This window comes from Podarcis raffonei, chromosome 9 (genome assembly GCF_027172205.1).
Source record: "Podarcis raffonei isolate rPodRaf1 chromosome 9, rPodRaf1.pri, whole genome shotgun sequence".
Taxonomy (NCBI): Eukaryota; Metazoa; Chordata; class Lepidosauria; order Squamata; family Lacertidae; genus Podarcis; species Podarcis raffonei.
In genome coordinates, this window is record NC_070610.1 from 22,005,427 (window position 1) to 22,022,443 (window position 17,017).

The window sequence follows — 17,017 nt, forward strand, 5'->3', positions numbered from 1 at the left end:
CTTAACCTGAAACTGTTAACCTGAAGCACCACATTAGCTAATGGGGCCTCCTGCTGCTGCCGCGCCGCTGGAGCACGATTTCTGTTCTCATCCTGAAGCAAAGTTCTTAACCCGAAGTACTATTTCTGGGTTAGTGGAGTCTGTAACCTGAAGCGTATGTAACCCGAGGTACCACTGTATAGGGGACATGACTTACTGCATGTTACTCAGCTGTTTACATAGTAGAAGGATCCAGTTTTAGTGTTCAGTGTGAAGGTCTTTTGCTGATCACACCAAGCACTAAAATAATTCTAAGCAAGTGTAGAATTCAATTTGAATTCAAATCATTTCTATTGGTAACTGCATTTAGAATTAAGCACTCATCCAGCCTCTGTAGAAGGGAAACAAAAACAACATCTTTTAATAAATTAAGTTTCATCCTCTAATGCAGCTGTAAGTTTTGAGCAATACATAATGCTGGATGATTCGACAAAACACCACTTTCTGTGGCAGCTTATTCAATCTTATTATTACTGTGTGCAAGGTCATCTAAAACAGAAGCCTCTTCTGTATAAATGGCTCAGAATGAGGATGTTATGCTTATAACTGTAAAATTATCTCTTTAGCCTCAGTATTTTTGCTTTTATGTCTAAACAGGCAAGAGTCTTGAACCAGTAAAAAAAAATTATTTTAATTTTCAACACTCAAGTACATATAATCAAATATGACCTTGCCAAAGAAATAAATTGCTCCAAGTCATACTTTTAAGCCAAGTTTCAGCCTAAAGTGGATTTTCATAGTTATATAAATCAATCTCTGAACAACAGTTAATTTAGAAGTGCTGATATCTCTAGCTACATAACAGTGCCATAAATGGGTTTGGGCAGGCAAAATGCTTCACAGGGGAGGCACACTTTACACAATGTAAAATTAAAATAATTCATCCTTGAATTTTTCATATTACAGAGTAATATTTCAGTCAGTAATAACTAAAACCTTCTGCTGTTGAAGCCAATGTTTCTGCACCCTAAACAAAACATTTGGTTTGATACTTTGTTTTCCAAGTTTATTAACGTTTTTCCCAGTGCTCCTTCGGTTTTATGGAAGGGGACAAGGATATCTCAAGACCTAGCTCTCAAATTGTCAACATCTTTGCTACAAACCACTATGGGTTGAATCCAATGCTGTCATTGCATGCGTGGGTCAGTCTTCACTTGTGCAACATGCCTTCCCTTTCCACTCCTGTACCCTGCTTCCCTCTGTGCCCCCAGAAAATCTGCTCCAGAGTGCCTCCAACCCTCAAGCAGATTGAGGGTACTGGGGGGGGCAGCAGTGGAAAGGAGAGGATGGGCAAGCCCAGTTGCAAAAGTGGGAGTCTCTCACTTGTACAACTGTCATATCAGCTACAACCCTATGATTTCATCAGGCTTTGATTAACAAGTTGATTATTCAACAGCAATGACGGTACCAGTGCGTCTTGGATGTGTGAGTGATGACTACATAACCAAGCCATAGCACTTAACAGTCCCATCTAGATCTGATAGCAGAGATAGTGTTTAACCATAATAAAAAATGCATTTGTACATACAAGAATACATGTTGAACAGGTCATTAACAGGAGCGGACATGCAGTGAGTCATCTTCAGATTTGTAATGCAGCACTGAATGTTGCCTATGACACAGACATCTTCAACCTATCATGTCAGCAAAATAATCAGTTTTTGTTTTTTCTGATTCCTGAAAATCTCATGCTAAATGAAATGGGGGAATGCAGAGTCTTGCAGCCAGTTGGTTAAAGTGCACATCGACAAGTTATCAGTTTGGGATGTTTGTTCTTCGCAATGCAAGGAAGTGCTATTGGCAGCTGTACACAATGGCTGTGTTCATACAACATGCTAAGCCGAACCCTTGGCTAGGCAAAACTGAATAACCATGTAGGCTCTTAGGGAGGAGCTTCTAGCTATTCAGCTCCTCTCTGGGAGCCTGCACATTCGCTGTTTGGCTTAGTGCATTATGGGAACACAACCAATCCTACTGTTCTATCCTAATAATAGCATCTGAATATATATATATATTTCCTTTAGTGTGAAATCCTGTGATCTCAAGTCAAATCAGACCATTATTCTCCACAGCTGTCGTCACCCTGGAAAGGGCTGCATGTCTGAACTATCTACCACCAGATATCTAAAAAAAGGAGGGGGAAGAACATTAACTAGGTGAGAAAAGAAACCCCATTCTTATATAGTTACCTAGGGGAAGCTTAAAAATATTTTGAATCATATTTTGTGGTATGAGAGGTTATCGGTCTTGTCGTAAATTCCACTATCCAAGTAGGCAGACAATGACAAAAATCAAATAAAAATCTCAACTGAAGCAGAGAGATAAGGAAAAACGTAGAGCACAAGCGGCAACTTTTCCTTAGTCCCAGAGAAGGGAAAAATCTATGATGAAACATGCATAATGGCAATATTTTATTTATGAAGTACATGTCACTTTATTCTTCAGCTTTCGTCCTTTATAATATACATAGCAAAGGTGGCTGCATCACACACACATAACACACTCGCCGTGTGATACATCCAATTCACTCATGCCACACTCGGCGTCTCAAGGTGTCTATAATAAGGAACGTATTAAAGGTTGTTATCTTTATTTATAAGCCCCTGAGCATATTTTTTTCTCCCTAGAGTTAGGTGAAAAAAGGCAAAAAACCGAACAAGACTTTCCTTGCTCTTTTAAGTGCTTTGTGCAACAATGTTCAGAGAAGTTATCACTGAAGTCTTTTTGTATTCTTTTAATAAGGAGATGCACTGTTTCGAGTTCTAGCCATGAACTCCCATTATGTTACAGCCATTTCTCATGACAGTCATTTCCAGTTATATTTCAATCACGCGCAGCTAATATAGCTCTTTGCTCCCTCGATCCATGTTTTTTAGTTCTGCAGACCAAAAATGAAATGCCTGTATGGAGAGTGTCTCTTCGTTCGGTGGTGTCATCTAGGCGACACCGTCGGGCTGGAGAAGGAGCCTGAATTCCTTGGCGATTGAAAAGGCATGGGTGGAGTACTGGGGGACAGTTTTCTCGGGCTGCACAGGTCTCCATTGTGTAGCTTCCACAGAAGTTCTTCATTTTCCATTGACAAGCGCTTATTTACCTTTGATTCTTTCTCCAGAGACTCTTGCAAAACTGCCTGTTCGGTGGAAAGTTGCCTATTATGAGAGAGAGAGAGAGAGAAAGCAGACAGTTACTGTCTAGGTTGGACTAGCAACAATACGCTGCAAGTGTACCCTCTTTCCCCAAAGGTGTTTCTGTTCAGGATTTCAGGTAGCTACAGCCTTCCCCAGAGTTAACAGACATGGTTGCTGAATTTAATCTCCCACCAGTCCCAGCCAACATAGCCAATGAGGTGGTGATGAGGATTGCAGCACAGCTCTCCTAATCTCTGATGTTGTTTTTTCTCCCATCCAACAGTTAGAATTCTGTGGTTCTTAAGGGCAGTTTCCCTGGGCTGTTTGGAGGTTGCTTTTTGCTCTCTTTGGTTTACGTTTTGTATTTCTGCACACCTGAGAGTTCACTTGTGTGTGCAGGTAACTTGCTTCCTCCTTAGTGGTTTTGTTGTGGCTTCAGTCCTGTCAGCACTCAACCTCGAGCTAGAGGGGGAATGATCACATGACCATATTGTGGTTTGCCAGTCAGCTGCTTGTGGTGCAAGGAAACTCTGTGGACAGGGACCGGAGTAACAAACTTCAGAGCTTGCCTGCTCTACATCCTTGCCCTTAAGAGATGGTAGCCCCGTAATCCTACAAAAGGGCAAAGCCAAGCACTTTCCTCGCATAGGATTTAACAGTAGGGACTGAGCTTCCTGCTGCAAGGAGTGGAGAACAAACTTCTTGAAGGCACAAGAAACAGCAAAAGGAGAAAGAGTAGTTATTTGATCCTCCTTTTTAAAAGCTAAACTCTTCCACGATTCAGAAAAAGTTACCACCAAGGACTAATAGTCTAACCCCGAACATAAGCAGTCTGAGCAAGTACTTTCACAAATCCAGCATAGTTTAAATATAAAGAGCTTAAGGAGGCTGCTTTCTCTACTGCAGGGACACAGAACCTCAGCCATTGACCAAGTAGTACTAATTCTCTATGCAGTGGCTCTCCAAAGCTGCTTGTACATTAACTGTTCTTAGGCAAGCCCCTCTGAAACTATTAAGAAATTGTGCTAACTAGGTAAGTCCGCATTCAAATGCTGTGTTGGACTGTGCTTTTGTTCCTTTTACTGCAGGCATGCTCCACCTGCAATAGGCTCAAGGTAGCTTGCAGTATATACTATTTCACTTGAGTTCTCTCTACTTTCTAAATCCCGCCCCCCCCCAAACAGAGAATTATGGCAGCTGTTAAACTACAAGAGCAACTCAAACAAGTATTTTAGAGTTACCTGGAAAGCTCCATGTGTTTGTCCATCCGGGCTTTTAATTCTTCATTCTCCTGCTGAAGTTTTCTCATTTTCTCCACTAAGGCTGCATTGTTCTCCACCTTGAACAAATGTGCAAATTTAATGTGTGGTGGGGAGGGGGAGCGGCCAATTTATTTTAGATGAAGCCAGGTTGTCCTATTGTGCCAATTTATAAAATAACATCTCAAAATCTACCACAAACATTATTATTATTCTTTAAAAACCTTGCTATTACAGCTCCAGAGCTGAAGCATAAATTCTCTACTACAAACTTGCAAAATGCCTCCTTCACCCTGCACTAATCTAGTCTGTCTTGTTAAAACTAGTAAGAAGCACCTTATAATTGAAAGAAAAAGGGGAGAGTCTTCCAGTTTCTTTTGTTCAGCATCCTTATGTTTCTAGATGCACAATCTGGATTTATGGCCAGCGTATTGTGTTTAGGTTTAAGAATTAAATGCTGTGGAATTAATGATCAAGGGCAGTATAAAAATCTCTAAAACTATAAATACTATTTAGCCCTGCTCCCTGTCCCTTGGATTTATAATCTGTTCCTCTGTGCGCTCTGGAGACGAGAGGCCTAACTTACTTATTTACATGTGCTCTGAGACCAGTATATCATCTCAGAAACAATGGCACCCACTGTCCTGGGATCTCAATGTCCCCGATTATTATGGTGTTTGCCCAGCCTTACTGCTGCCATTTAGATGACACACCCTGCTGGCTGCTCCTGCCTCTGGCACAGCGAAAGGTTTCCAGAATTTGTCACACTTTAAAAAGCATGTAAAAGAGGGAGGCACGCATCTCTCTGTCTCTGAAACCACCATTCTCAGAGTTTCCTGTATGGGGTCACTGCTCAGAATATTGCTTATTCTGCTCTGCATCTGCATTACTCCAGCAGATATTAAGCAGAGAAACAGAAGTTTGCATAAACACCCTCAATTTACATTCTCTTTCCACATCAACAGAGCAGAATTGTTATACCATGTACCTGGATTTATACAGAATGTTTTAAATGTTCAGTATTTTAAGTGTGCAATATATTATTATTGCACACATATTATTTCAGTAACCCTTACAAAAGTTCGTGATATACTGTCTATATATGACAGATGGGAAGGCCTGAGACGGAGAGAATGATGGACTGCAAAAGTTCATAGGTGGAAACTTATTTAGCTAAAGCTAATTAATTTACGTTAGCTCCAGAGGAGTATTATGATTCCTCTTTCCAGTTTTACTCCTCATTAACTCCTCTGTAACTTGAATTTATTGCTACAGTGTCTACTTTTGCATTATCAGCACAAATCCAGCTTTTGGAAGCCTAGCACTCCAAGAAAAAGCTCACCAGTTTTTCCATCTTCAACAATTTGATATCTTGTTGATGTAGCTTCTCATTTTTGATCTCCAGCACTGCTTTCAAACTTTCCAGTTCTTGTTCCAGATACATAAGCTGAGGGTTTTTCTGCAAAATGACATGCAAAGTTAATGGAGGCCCCTCAAGGTTGCCATGCATAGCAAACATATTTTAAGTTATGACTGTAAATATTGACTTGCTACAGATTTCCTTAGCCAAGCAGGGGAAACCATTTATATCACACACACACACACACACACACACACACACACACACCAAGGTACATCTAAAAAACTTCAAACTCGCAAGCTGTTTGTATGGAGGAATAACAGACAAAGTCTCTTTAAAAAAAACTTTCACAAATGCTCTAAATGTATTTACAGCTCTTGTGAAATTATTTTATTGACATAAAAAGTGATAAAGGTGGTCACTTTCTGGTATATTGCTGTATTTTTAAACCACGCGTAAGGTTATCTATCCCAAGGTAAAATATACCTATAATGATAAAAACGTCAAATGGGCTTCACCCTTGAAACCACAGAAAGTCATCTTGTAATGAAAATGTACACACACACATCTGTCTGTTGAAATCTATCCAGAATTGTTTTATATTTGAAAATTATGGAGATCCGATCTAAAAAAAAGCAGCTGATAATTAAATTTAAACCCAATAGCTAAGATAATATGATAATCTAATGAAGCTCAAAAAAAGCAAAGCAACAGCCAAAAACATAGGAACAGATAACATAGGTCCAGGTGCAGGCAAGACTATAAACATCTGTCAACTTTGGGGTTTAAGGAGAAAGTCTTCTGCACAGACGCACACCAGATCTTCCAACTTAAAACTGCAGTAACTCAATCTGCAGAAAATGGGCCACTACTCTGAATTGTAGACCCAGAAAAAATGATGTAATGCACCTGGTTCAAAGGCTCATAGTATCTTCCTATCCAGAAATCATAGGGCAGGTTGCCGTTTTTAAAAAATACAGCTAAAAATAGAAAACCAACTAAGCTATGTGGATGTACTGTATACACACATACAAAAACACAGCAAGTATGTGTATTTTAATTACACACATACCCCACATATGCAGTGTGATGGCAATTAGGCGTACATGACACTAGGATCTGTCAACCTTTTTACACCAGGGATCCACTTGAACCGCCCTCGTTCTCTTAAAACCAAGAGTGCACTGCTCCTAGTGCAACACACCTGGTCAAGCAGTCATTCATCAGCTTAAGCCACAACATTTGTAACTGCTATTCATGGCTGGAACATTAACAGTGAAGCCACAGCGCGGGAATTGAGATAAGACAATGCGATGCCTAATTGGTCCCTTTGCACGAGCACAAAGGTTTTTGATCCAGCAGGGAGGCATCTTTCACTCATGGAAGGAGAGGAGACATTATTTTTCCAAGCTCCCCTTCACCCAGTAGATCCCAGCCTTCCCCTCCTCCCCACAAAAAAAGTCTATTTCTAGAGGATTATAAAAGCAAGTCAGTACTTACAATATTTGTTTTTTCTTTGGCTGTACGTTTTTGCTCTTCCAACTTAAGCTTTTCATTCAGGGAATCATTTTCACTCTGTAATTCACTAATCTTTTTCTAAAACAAACAAAAAAAAACAACCACCCAAACTTAAGACCTGAGCCTCTGCTATAAAGCCAGGTAACATTTTAGGAAATTGCTATCAAGTACACTAAATAGAAAAACCCAGTGTGGGAAATTAGAAGTTGCAGAGATCCTTAACACAAACAGTAGGTCAGAGTTTAGAGAAGTAATGCTCCAAAGCATAGCTGTCCTGCCAAGGAATTTGTCTAAGCAAAAAAATAAAAATAAAATGCATGTTTTATAAAGAATTGGGAGTTGCATTGCTTATCCCATGGTTTCTGAGGGATAACCAGAAATATGTACTGTCGCACACCACCCCCAAACTCCGAGCAGTGTGAGATTCCCAGGGGTTTGGTTCCAGGTGGTCTGTGTATCCTTTTAGAAAACGAGACACAGCGGAGATTGTGGTGTTTTTATGCTATATGGTTTATGTACAAATATATGCAACCTGAGCCTATAATGGAGTGCACAGCATCAATAACCCAAAAGGGTCTTGCCTCTTCCATAGACATAGCTTTGGGTCCAAACAGCCATCATGCTCTGCCTGCTGTTTTGTGTCTCGGTCACAACTCCTAACTTCTTACTCTAAACCCTGGCATTATCAGTTGAGGGAAAGGTTCTGCTCATTGTCTAAATGGCTCATCCCTTAGGCTATCACCTCACCCAGGAAGCTAGCCTGGCTTGTTTAGCTTTTAACACTTGTTGATTCCAAAGGATCATTGGTGACTAGCACACAGTTCGATATACATGGGTCTTAATTGGCTTTTGAAATTTGCTGATTCCAGGGGATTTAGAAGTGTCTAGCACACAGCGTAATACACACACAGGCCTGGCACCCAAGTGTTAACACTCCAGATCTTAATTAAATTCTAACTCTTACTGAATCAAAGAATTTAGAAATGTCCAGCACCCACAAACTCATAATAGTATGTAGTTTTAGATCAAGTTGAAGGTACCTGTGGCTACTCTGGGCTGGCCCAAGACATTTTGATACCTGGCACTCCCCTCCCGACGAGGGAAGAAGGAGTGAGTGAAGATCTACATCAGGAACAAGGGGAATAAAGATCTCCTTTATACTGGAATCTGCTGCCCCTGTAGCTCCTGCTGCCCGAGGCCTCATGGGTGGGGTGGGGTGGGCCGGCCCTATGGCAACAGTTCCAGGACATAGCTGTCAACTTACAGATTTGAAAATAAGGGGCCAGCAGCCTCAAAAATAAGGGATCAGCAGCCAAAATAAGGGATTTTCCGGCCACAGGGGTGTTCAGCTTCTGAGCCCCTCCGAGCCAAAGGCAGAAAGCCCAGCCAGCAGCCAAACGAAGCCTGAAGCCTCAAAGAAAACCACTGTCACCTCTCCACTGGGAAGCGCTGAGCAAAGGCGAGTCCCCAGGCAACACGGCAGATTTGATCAGCACAAGGCATGCAAACTCCACCCCCCAGTCGTTCTTAGACTCCTTACTGGGTGAACAACGCAGCCAAGCAACACAGTTGGAGCCTCCCTCCTCCCTGGCCGGCAGGGAGGGAGGGAGAGGAGCTGCTTCCTTTGAAACCCAGGAAATTTAAGGGACATCATCAATAAGGGACAGCAGCGGGACATGGCGCTGGGATAAGGGACTGTCCCGCCAAATAAGGGACGCTTGACAGCTATGTTCCAGGATGTTCTACAAATACAAGGTACATGTTGACTTTGACACTGTGGTGGCATCTAAATCTAGCAATGTTACAGTTGCCTCTAGCTTAGTAAGCAAAAGAGAAATTCCAGACCTCTAGTAGTTGTTGTTTTTCTTGGAGAGATTCTTCAAGTGTCCTTCTTTCTAATTCCTGGGCATTCTTGAGCTCTGAAAAATGTTTAGAGTCTTAACATTGCACAAGTGTACTCGCCTAACTTCTTTACAATACCTGCATAGTGTGGCTTTCGTGGTTATTTTGGCAGGGAAGTTTTAATAAGGTACTGACCTCTTGTCACACTGCCAGGATTATAAACAATAAATGTATTTAGCAGCACAGCAAAGAAACTCTTCCTCCCTCACAGCAGTAATGCAATGTGTTTGGTATCATCAAAGCAGACAAGCTATGCAATTTACCTGTAAAGGACAATTCGTGGTTCTTCTTCAGCTCATCTATCCTTTCCGTATGACTGGTTTCAAGCTCTAGCTTAAAGTTTTCATGTGTAATATTCAAGTTGTCGACCTGAGGAACAACAACATATTTCGCTTACCGCGTGCCAGGATGTTTGCGATATCAACCACCACAGCCTTGTTAATTGCCACTGTGGCTATTTTATGTAATTACTACTGTTCGTTCTTTTTGCATTTTGTTTCCCTTCAACCTTACACCTCTCAATTCCTTCCTCCTCCCCCTCTAACCACATATCTGCCTATACACAGAGCTGCCAGTTCAGGATGACACTCCATACATCTAATGAAACAGACCTTTGCTTAATTCATCATGATCAAGGGTTATTTCCTTTGCCAATTTTTATGTCTAAATAAAGAGGGTGTACTTAAGAAATTCAGCAGATGAATCTCAGCCCAACTTCCATCCTGCCTACCTGTTCTTGGAGCTGTGCTTTGTATTTTTCAGCTTCTTCGATACAGATGCTCTGTAGTTTTTGGCATTCTGTTGTATAGAACTGCTTCAGCCTTTCTTCCAGTTCAGACAAATCTCTTTGGTGTTGCTGGTTCAGCTGCTGCACAAATCCTTCGTAAGCGGCTTGTAGTTCATGTCTACCTTTCTCCAATTTCTCATAGGCTGCAGAAGCGGTTACTGAAGACAGAAATGCAGTGACGCTCTATGTAAATAAAATGGTTTTGCAAGCACATGCTCACAGGACTTCTTTTAGGGAAGCATAGCCCTCTTCAACAGAATACCATCTCTGATGACACATGGGGAGTTTCTTCCTTTCCACCAGCCCTATAGTATTCAGGGATAGGACCCTAATTCTGTGAGAAAACACAGGTTTTGCAGGCAGACGTTTCAGCTTCAGTCTTCCTCACTGGAATCCTGGAGAGTCCCTGCCTGTTAGTTTAAGACCGCTTCTTGTTTCTAGGTAAATTCTAGACCATAACATTTGATTCAAGTCCCACATCTTAAAATGCTTTTAAAAAGCTAAAGGGTTTTTTCTCCCAGAGCTTTCAGGAGGTCTGCCTTCTGCAAATGCTCATCTAAATTTCCAGAAATTTTATATAAAATTAAACTGTACAGAAGACTTTTTATAAAAGTTGCACAGGAAGTTTGCTTGGCATCTTCGTTGATGCCTATTGTTGTGTCTTTTTATTTGTCCACAGCTACTTTTTTCTTGGTATTTTAACTGATGCTTCACATACGCACACACACACATCTTTTAATGGCCATTTAATTGCACCCATGTTTGAAACCGGACTTCTGACTTACCACACATGGTTATTTTTGATATATATAGCTCTCTCGCTCGAGAGAGTGAGCGTGCTATAGTATTTAACTGTGTTTATGCTGTATAAGCTATTTTGGAATATTATTTCTTTCTTTGAAAAATACCCTCTTGCTTCCTAAATTTATCCAAACCAAAGCTAGTACACTGATAATCTGAAAGCAGCCTAACTAATCAGATTTACACAAGTACTCTATGTGGTCATCATTCAAAGAGCTCAGTTTCACCTAAGGCCATAATATCTTAAGAGCATTGTTACTGTACCTCTCCTTTCAATAATGCTAGAAGTAGGTGAATCAGTGACAACTTGGTTCCCCTACAGTTTTATATTTTAAAATCCCCAAACATGTTCTCCCCCTATTCCTGCTTCCCATGTATTACCTAGTTTCCTAGCACCAGTTCTTTCAAAAGTGGAACAGAGTTTGCTCACAAAAACCCCCACTCTATGTCATAATCTAGCCTTGCCCAAGTTGTTAAGTGTTTATAGCTATTCTGACTTCTGTAAAGACTTCATATTAAAAATTGGGAGGGGGGAAGAGAAAGATCTCTAGGACTGAGAAGATCAATAGCATTTGCACACATTATCATTCTGCTTACCCAATATGAAGTTACTTCATGTGTGTGAAATACTCAGCGCAAGGAGCATTTCACTCTCCCTAGTGCATCATTGCAGAGCAGCAGAGCTCCCATTTGGAAAGCAACCCGTTTAAGAAATTAAGCTTATGCACATGGTTTTACACAAAAACCTTTCAAAGACATCCACGGTGCCAAACAAAAAAGGGCTCTTCGCCTAACGTATTGTAAGCTTCCAGCAGATGAAATCGCAGTAGGCCACAAAGCCCTTAAGAATAGGCCCAAATATTTTAAGGCCTGTTATGATTGAAGCATTTTACAAATGCAAACTGAACGCTAAGTGGGCATTTCTAACTAATGTGTGATACACAAAGATTTCTTCTGAAAACCACCACTTAAAACATTCACCCTGCTTTAAGAATGTGACAAGTAATTATTCTCATAATAAAAAAGGCTTAAGTATCTCTGAATTAAACGAAGGGTATATACTTCAACCACATTTCACAGGCACAGATTCAATCCATCAAATACACTATTTATATAGATAGCACTTTCATTAAGTGCTCCACATTCATCATCTGATTGATTTTTTTTTTTTACAACAAATCTGTAAGGTAGGCCAGACTTGCCTCCACATTACAAGAGAAATGGAGGCCAAGTGATAGCATTTTGCCTAGGGCCGTCCAATAGGCTTTAATTTTCTGGAAGGCACCCAGAGTAGCTGGGGCAGCCAAGTCAGATGGGCAGCGCATATATTATATTATTATTATTATTATTATTAATTATTATTATTACTGCCAGAAGCAAAATGGACAAATAGCAAACATCTCTTCCTATCACAGCAATCTCTCTATCAAAAAGTCAAGCATTCTAAAGCTTTTAAGAGGCAACTCTCATTTGGCCAATTTAAGCCATACCCCATCTCTCACCATTTTAGCATTACGGTCATCTGCTGTGCTGCCTTGCGGCATTTAATCTGATTACTGTAAGTGACAATTAACCTGCACCCAAGTTCAGTTCAGACCTGTTGTCTACCAGAGCCCGGCATGACACATGGCAATGAGTAAGATATAGCACACTTTTAGAGTTGGTTTGCTTACTGGCAAAATATGGGATAAATGTCTGCAAAACCATTTAGGCAAACAACAAAATCCATGCTGAAAAGACACCCCCAGTAAATGTTTTGACCATTAGACACATGTTTCCAGGAGGCTGCTCTGGTAGGCTTAGTCAAGTTGGTGCCAGGAATTCGATGACCCCAAGGGTCAGGCAGACAACACTCCAGAGAAATGCAGAGCACAAACATATGAATACAGTCAGGGAATTAGATTGTTCTGGTTCAATACTACGTGTCTTAAAATCAGTTTTGCCGCTGCATTTGTTTAATTATTATTTTTTAAATGCAAAGGACAGCACACAAGCCTGTACTTACCTAACTCTCCACGAAGATTGACAAGTTCTATCGACAGCTCTTTACGTTGTTTTACCACTTCCTCCCTCTGAGGAAAAAAAACAACACAGAGGCACATGGAATGTTAGTGAACACTCCAAGCAGAAAATACAACATTTGCCAATGCTTAACTTGCCTGCTATCTGTAGAATGACAAGAAACAGGAAAGTGAAGCCAAGATATGAATCATCCAGGACAACAGCTTCATAATGTTAGAAAAACACAGATGGCCCCCCGAGTTAAGGAAGTACGTAACTTGCAATAAGAACTCTGCCAATGGCTAAAGTAATCTTCAGTGGGGTTTTAGTTAAGTACACAATTTACTTTAAAGTTAACAAAACCTTAGTTTGCAAGTTAAGAAGGGTGGGGGTGCTAGGGATTAAATAAACAGCGTGTATTAAGTAGCATTCAAGTAACCTTCCAGGATGCACGATGTTTGCCTCCAACCCATAACTGCGAGAACATCGTTAGGGATAAACAATACGTGTAATGTACTTTGTAACAAAGGTAAACATAAGCTTCGGCACAGAATACTCTTAGCCTGCTAGCACAAACTGATAAAGCCTCATTGCAAAATTTAAAAGGCAGCTGCAAGCTGCTGTGCCTGTCAAGGTTTTGCACAAAACACCAAAATTACAGTCATCTTTAAGAGTTCAAAGTGCTTCTGCTGTTAGCGCAAAGTTAGCCTGCAATCTATACTTCACTACTTTTCTTTCCACTCCCACTTGCCAAACCCTGTATTAAAAGAAGTTTCTGGACACCCCAGTAAAGAGTTCGGACTAAAGAACCAAACAGCACCTACGTAACAAATCTATGCTGTGCAAGCATTTCAGTATGCTATCTGCTTCCAAGATGCAGCAACTGCTGTGGAGAGCAGAACATTGCAGAGGTCGCCAGATCCAGCCTGCCTTCCTTCCCTCCAGCTACTAGAACCATTTTTCACCTTGCTTGCAGCAAGCCGCTGCTTTTAAAATCCTTGTTATTCCAGGAGAGCCCCTACAGCGCAAATACCAATTACCTCTTTTGCAGCACACTGAGAATACAGGCACATTCTGCTGCTGGAGCAGCCCATCGTTCAGTTTCTCTGCCCAACCACATCCACGTAGCAGGCATGTACAGGTGGCAGGAACTACTGCAAACCAAACTGGTCGGCCCACGCTTAACTCACAGCTAGGTAGCGCTCCTTTGGACACTGCCTCAGCTCGGCTTCATTGTGCTTTGCAGTTACCGTACTTCTTCTACTGGTCTCTCCCCCCAACACAGAAGCAGACACTGCAGCTTCTGCACTTGGCACAAGCAGCCAGTGATTACTTAAAGCCACAGCCCTTTCGTTTTTTGAAAAATGAGAACCAGACATTACAAAGATCGATTGCCACTTACTCAAATATCAGCTGGTACAGTGAAGGGTGGAGGGAAGGAAAGAGCACCGAAATCCCGACTACCTCCATGGATAATGGATCTTATTTTTAGCTTTTCTGAATTAGTTATTCTAGGCTTTCACTCTTAATTTATAGAAGAAGAAGAAAACATGGCATGAATTGTAAGGAGCCGAGAGAAGGTACAGACCTTGCCAGTACGACTATGCTATCATTTGTTATGTAGCTTCTTCGGTGAACCTGGTGCTTCTACAAGATAGTCAAATCTCTGCTCCCAAGGAGCTTACAATACAGTTTTAAACAGTGGGGGCAAGGGGATTGCTTCCATCTTTTTCCTGTTACATTTGATGAAGCTATATATTCATTAATATTTCAGCATCGCTTTCGTGATTGCCCTCACAAGCACTCTTTTATGATTTAGACCACTTGCTATTATTCCCATTTTGCAGATTACTTAGTAACTGGCCTGAGTCAACCCTGTCGAGTCCATACCCAAAGGCTAAAGCCTAGAACCAAATCTATCTTTATATTTGCTGGGGGGAAACGGCACTCATTCACTCCTTTTTAGCTTTCACCAAAATAGACATTCAAAAATAAAACACTATTTTTTTAAAAAATCACATCACTGATGAATAACACACCAGCCCACCGACCTTTTGTAGGGTGGAGTTGACATCCAGCCTGAAAAGTTATGGGGAACTCATACACCTGCGTATTACTTTATAAAAACCACCTAAAACATAATGTTTTCGAACTTCCAAGTCTCATATTTCCTCCAAAACACTCAAGGTGGCAAACATCGTTCTCCCCTATTTTATTCTCGCAACAACCCTTTGGGGTATGTTAGGCGGAGACATGTTAAACAGCTCAAAGTTGACAAGCGAAGTTCACAGGTAAGTGGGGATTTAAACCCTGGTCTTCCAGAGCCAACACTCTAACCACAACACCAACGTGATGCTTTTCATAGAATCAAGGAATTGGAAGGGACTCCTGAGGGTCATCTAGTCCAACCCTCTGCAGTGCAGGAATCTTGACTAAAGCATCCATGACAGATGGCCAACCTCACAAAGGTACAGTGGTACCTCGGGTTACAGACGCTTCATGTTACAGACTCTGCTAACCCAGAAATAGTACCTCGGGTTAAGAACTTTGCTTCAGGATGAGAACAGAAATCATGCGGCGGCAGCAGGAGGCCCCATTAGCTAAAGTGGTACCTCAGGTTAAGAACAGTTGCAGGTTAAGAACGGACCTCCAGAATGAATTAAGTTCTTAACCCAAGGTACCACTGTATTGCCCTAATGTTAGTTTTCAGTCGTTTCCCTAACATACCAGCATGGCTCTCTGCTACCTTAGAAACTACAGATTATCATTTATATTGCAAAACTTGTAATGCCATTTAGTCAAGTCTGCGCTAGGCTCAAAAATTTGGCCGTGAGTTCTTTGGGTAACCTTCCCTAAGTGCATCTCTCTTCCTCCATTCCCCAAGTGCATGACCAGTCTTAAACCAGGAATATCAGTGTCAAATTCACAGGTATGTTTTGGTTGTAGAAGGAAAGGCCTCTTTAGCATTTTGCATACTCTAAATTCTATACTGTATATAAAACAGGGATGCATGTAAAATATTTTTTATTACTGAGTAGAATTAAGTTCTTCATGTTGCACGTATACAAAGGACTATGGTAGTTTTAATTCAAAGAGCAAGAACTGCCCTGTTGCAGACAGACAAGAGAAAGCCCCACCTTGAGAATACATTTGTTACATTCAGGACATTCATTCCAACTGCAAATTGGTTTAAAACTCACAAATGAGAAAAATCCACTTATCTGATAACCCGATTAGTGACCAGCCACTCCTACTAGCCATCCGTAAGACCAACAATTAGGACATTGTTCTTAGAAATCTGAGGGCAATAACTCTATGGATCCACCCATTAGGTGGAAAGAAAGCATTACTGTTAAGCGAATCACACGAACAGCCCAGTATCTAGAAGGTCAATAACTTGGATATACAAAATTTAAGATGGTTCTCTTGCACGGAACCAATTATTTTTGCCAGTATGAGCTACAGAAAACAAATCTGGCTAAAATACTTTAATAAAATAGATCAGCAGCAAAGGGAAGATGTTCAGGTAAGCGGCCACAATCAGGACAGACACACACACAACACAAACTTTTACTGGGCTAAAAAGGGGGCATGGTCCACAGAAAGACTTGTGGAAGCTTCAAGTGATGCTAAAGACTAGGACCCAAAGATTAGCTTAAACTCATGCAAGCAGTTTTGCTAAGCCCAGCCCCCTCCAAAAAACAACAAAATTCTCTGAAAGCTGACAAAATGGAAGAAAGCACTAAATTATTTCTTCACAGAGAAAAAAGCACCATCCTACCCTGACCAAAGGCAGGGCTGATCTGAAGGGTGGGATGGCTGAAGGAGGTTCTGAAAAGCTTGGGGAGATCTTGCCCATCCAGTCCAGTGGAAGGAGTCATCCTGTCAATTAAATGTCCTCCAATCCACACAGGCAAACAATTCTCTTTGAGAGCTGACACTGACACACACACACACACACACACTGTACAGTCGTACCTTGGATCTCAAATGCCTTGGCTTCCGAACCAATTGGCTCCCGAACAATCGAAACCTAAAAGTGTGTGTTCCAGTTTTCAAACGATTTTTGGAAGCTGAACATCCGGCGCGGCTTCCGATTGGCTGCAGGACGCTCCTGCAGCCAACCAAAAGCCGCGCCTTGGTTTTCAAATGGTTTCGGGAGTCAAACGGACTCCTGGAATGCATTTTGTTTGAGAACCAAGGTACGACTGTATTATGAGTT

At 41.2% G+C, this 17,017-nt stretch overlaps 1 protein-coding gene across 6 annotated transcripts in view; it reads right to left on the minus strand.

Moving 5' to 3' along the window:
• Positions 1-645: 645 nt before the first annotated feature.
• MTUS1 (microtubule associated scaffold protein 1) overlaps positions 646-17,017 on the minus strand; it is a 103,266-nt gene continuing 86,894 nt past the window's right edge. For 5 of the 6 annotated variants that reach the window (XM_053404466.1, XM_053404465.1, XM_053404467.1 and 2 more), the window contains 8 exons: positions 12,800-12,866; positions 9,937-10,151; positions 9,470-9,575; positions 9,150-9,223; positions 7,287-7,382; positions 5,769-5,885; positions 4,409-4,506; positions 646-3,188 (listed from right to left, as the gene is read on the minus strand). In XM_053404466.1, coding sequence (XP_053260441.1) covers positions 2,972-3,188; positions 4,409-4,506; positions 5,769-5,885; positions 7,287-7,382; positions 9,150-9,223; positions 9,470-9,575; positions 9,937-10,151; positions 12,800-12,866 — 990 coding nt within the window. In that variant the 3' untranslated portion in view covers positions 646-2,971. Of the gene's footprint in view, positions 3,189-4,408; positions 4,507-5,768; positions 5,886-7,286; positions 7,383-9,149; positions 9,224-9,469; positions 9,576-9,936; positions 10,152-12,799; positions 12,867-13,835; positions 13,970-17,017 lie in introns of those variants that run through there. The other variant, XM_053404470.1, reaches the window with a different exon arrangement.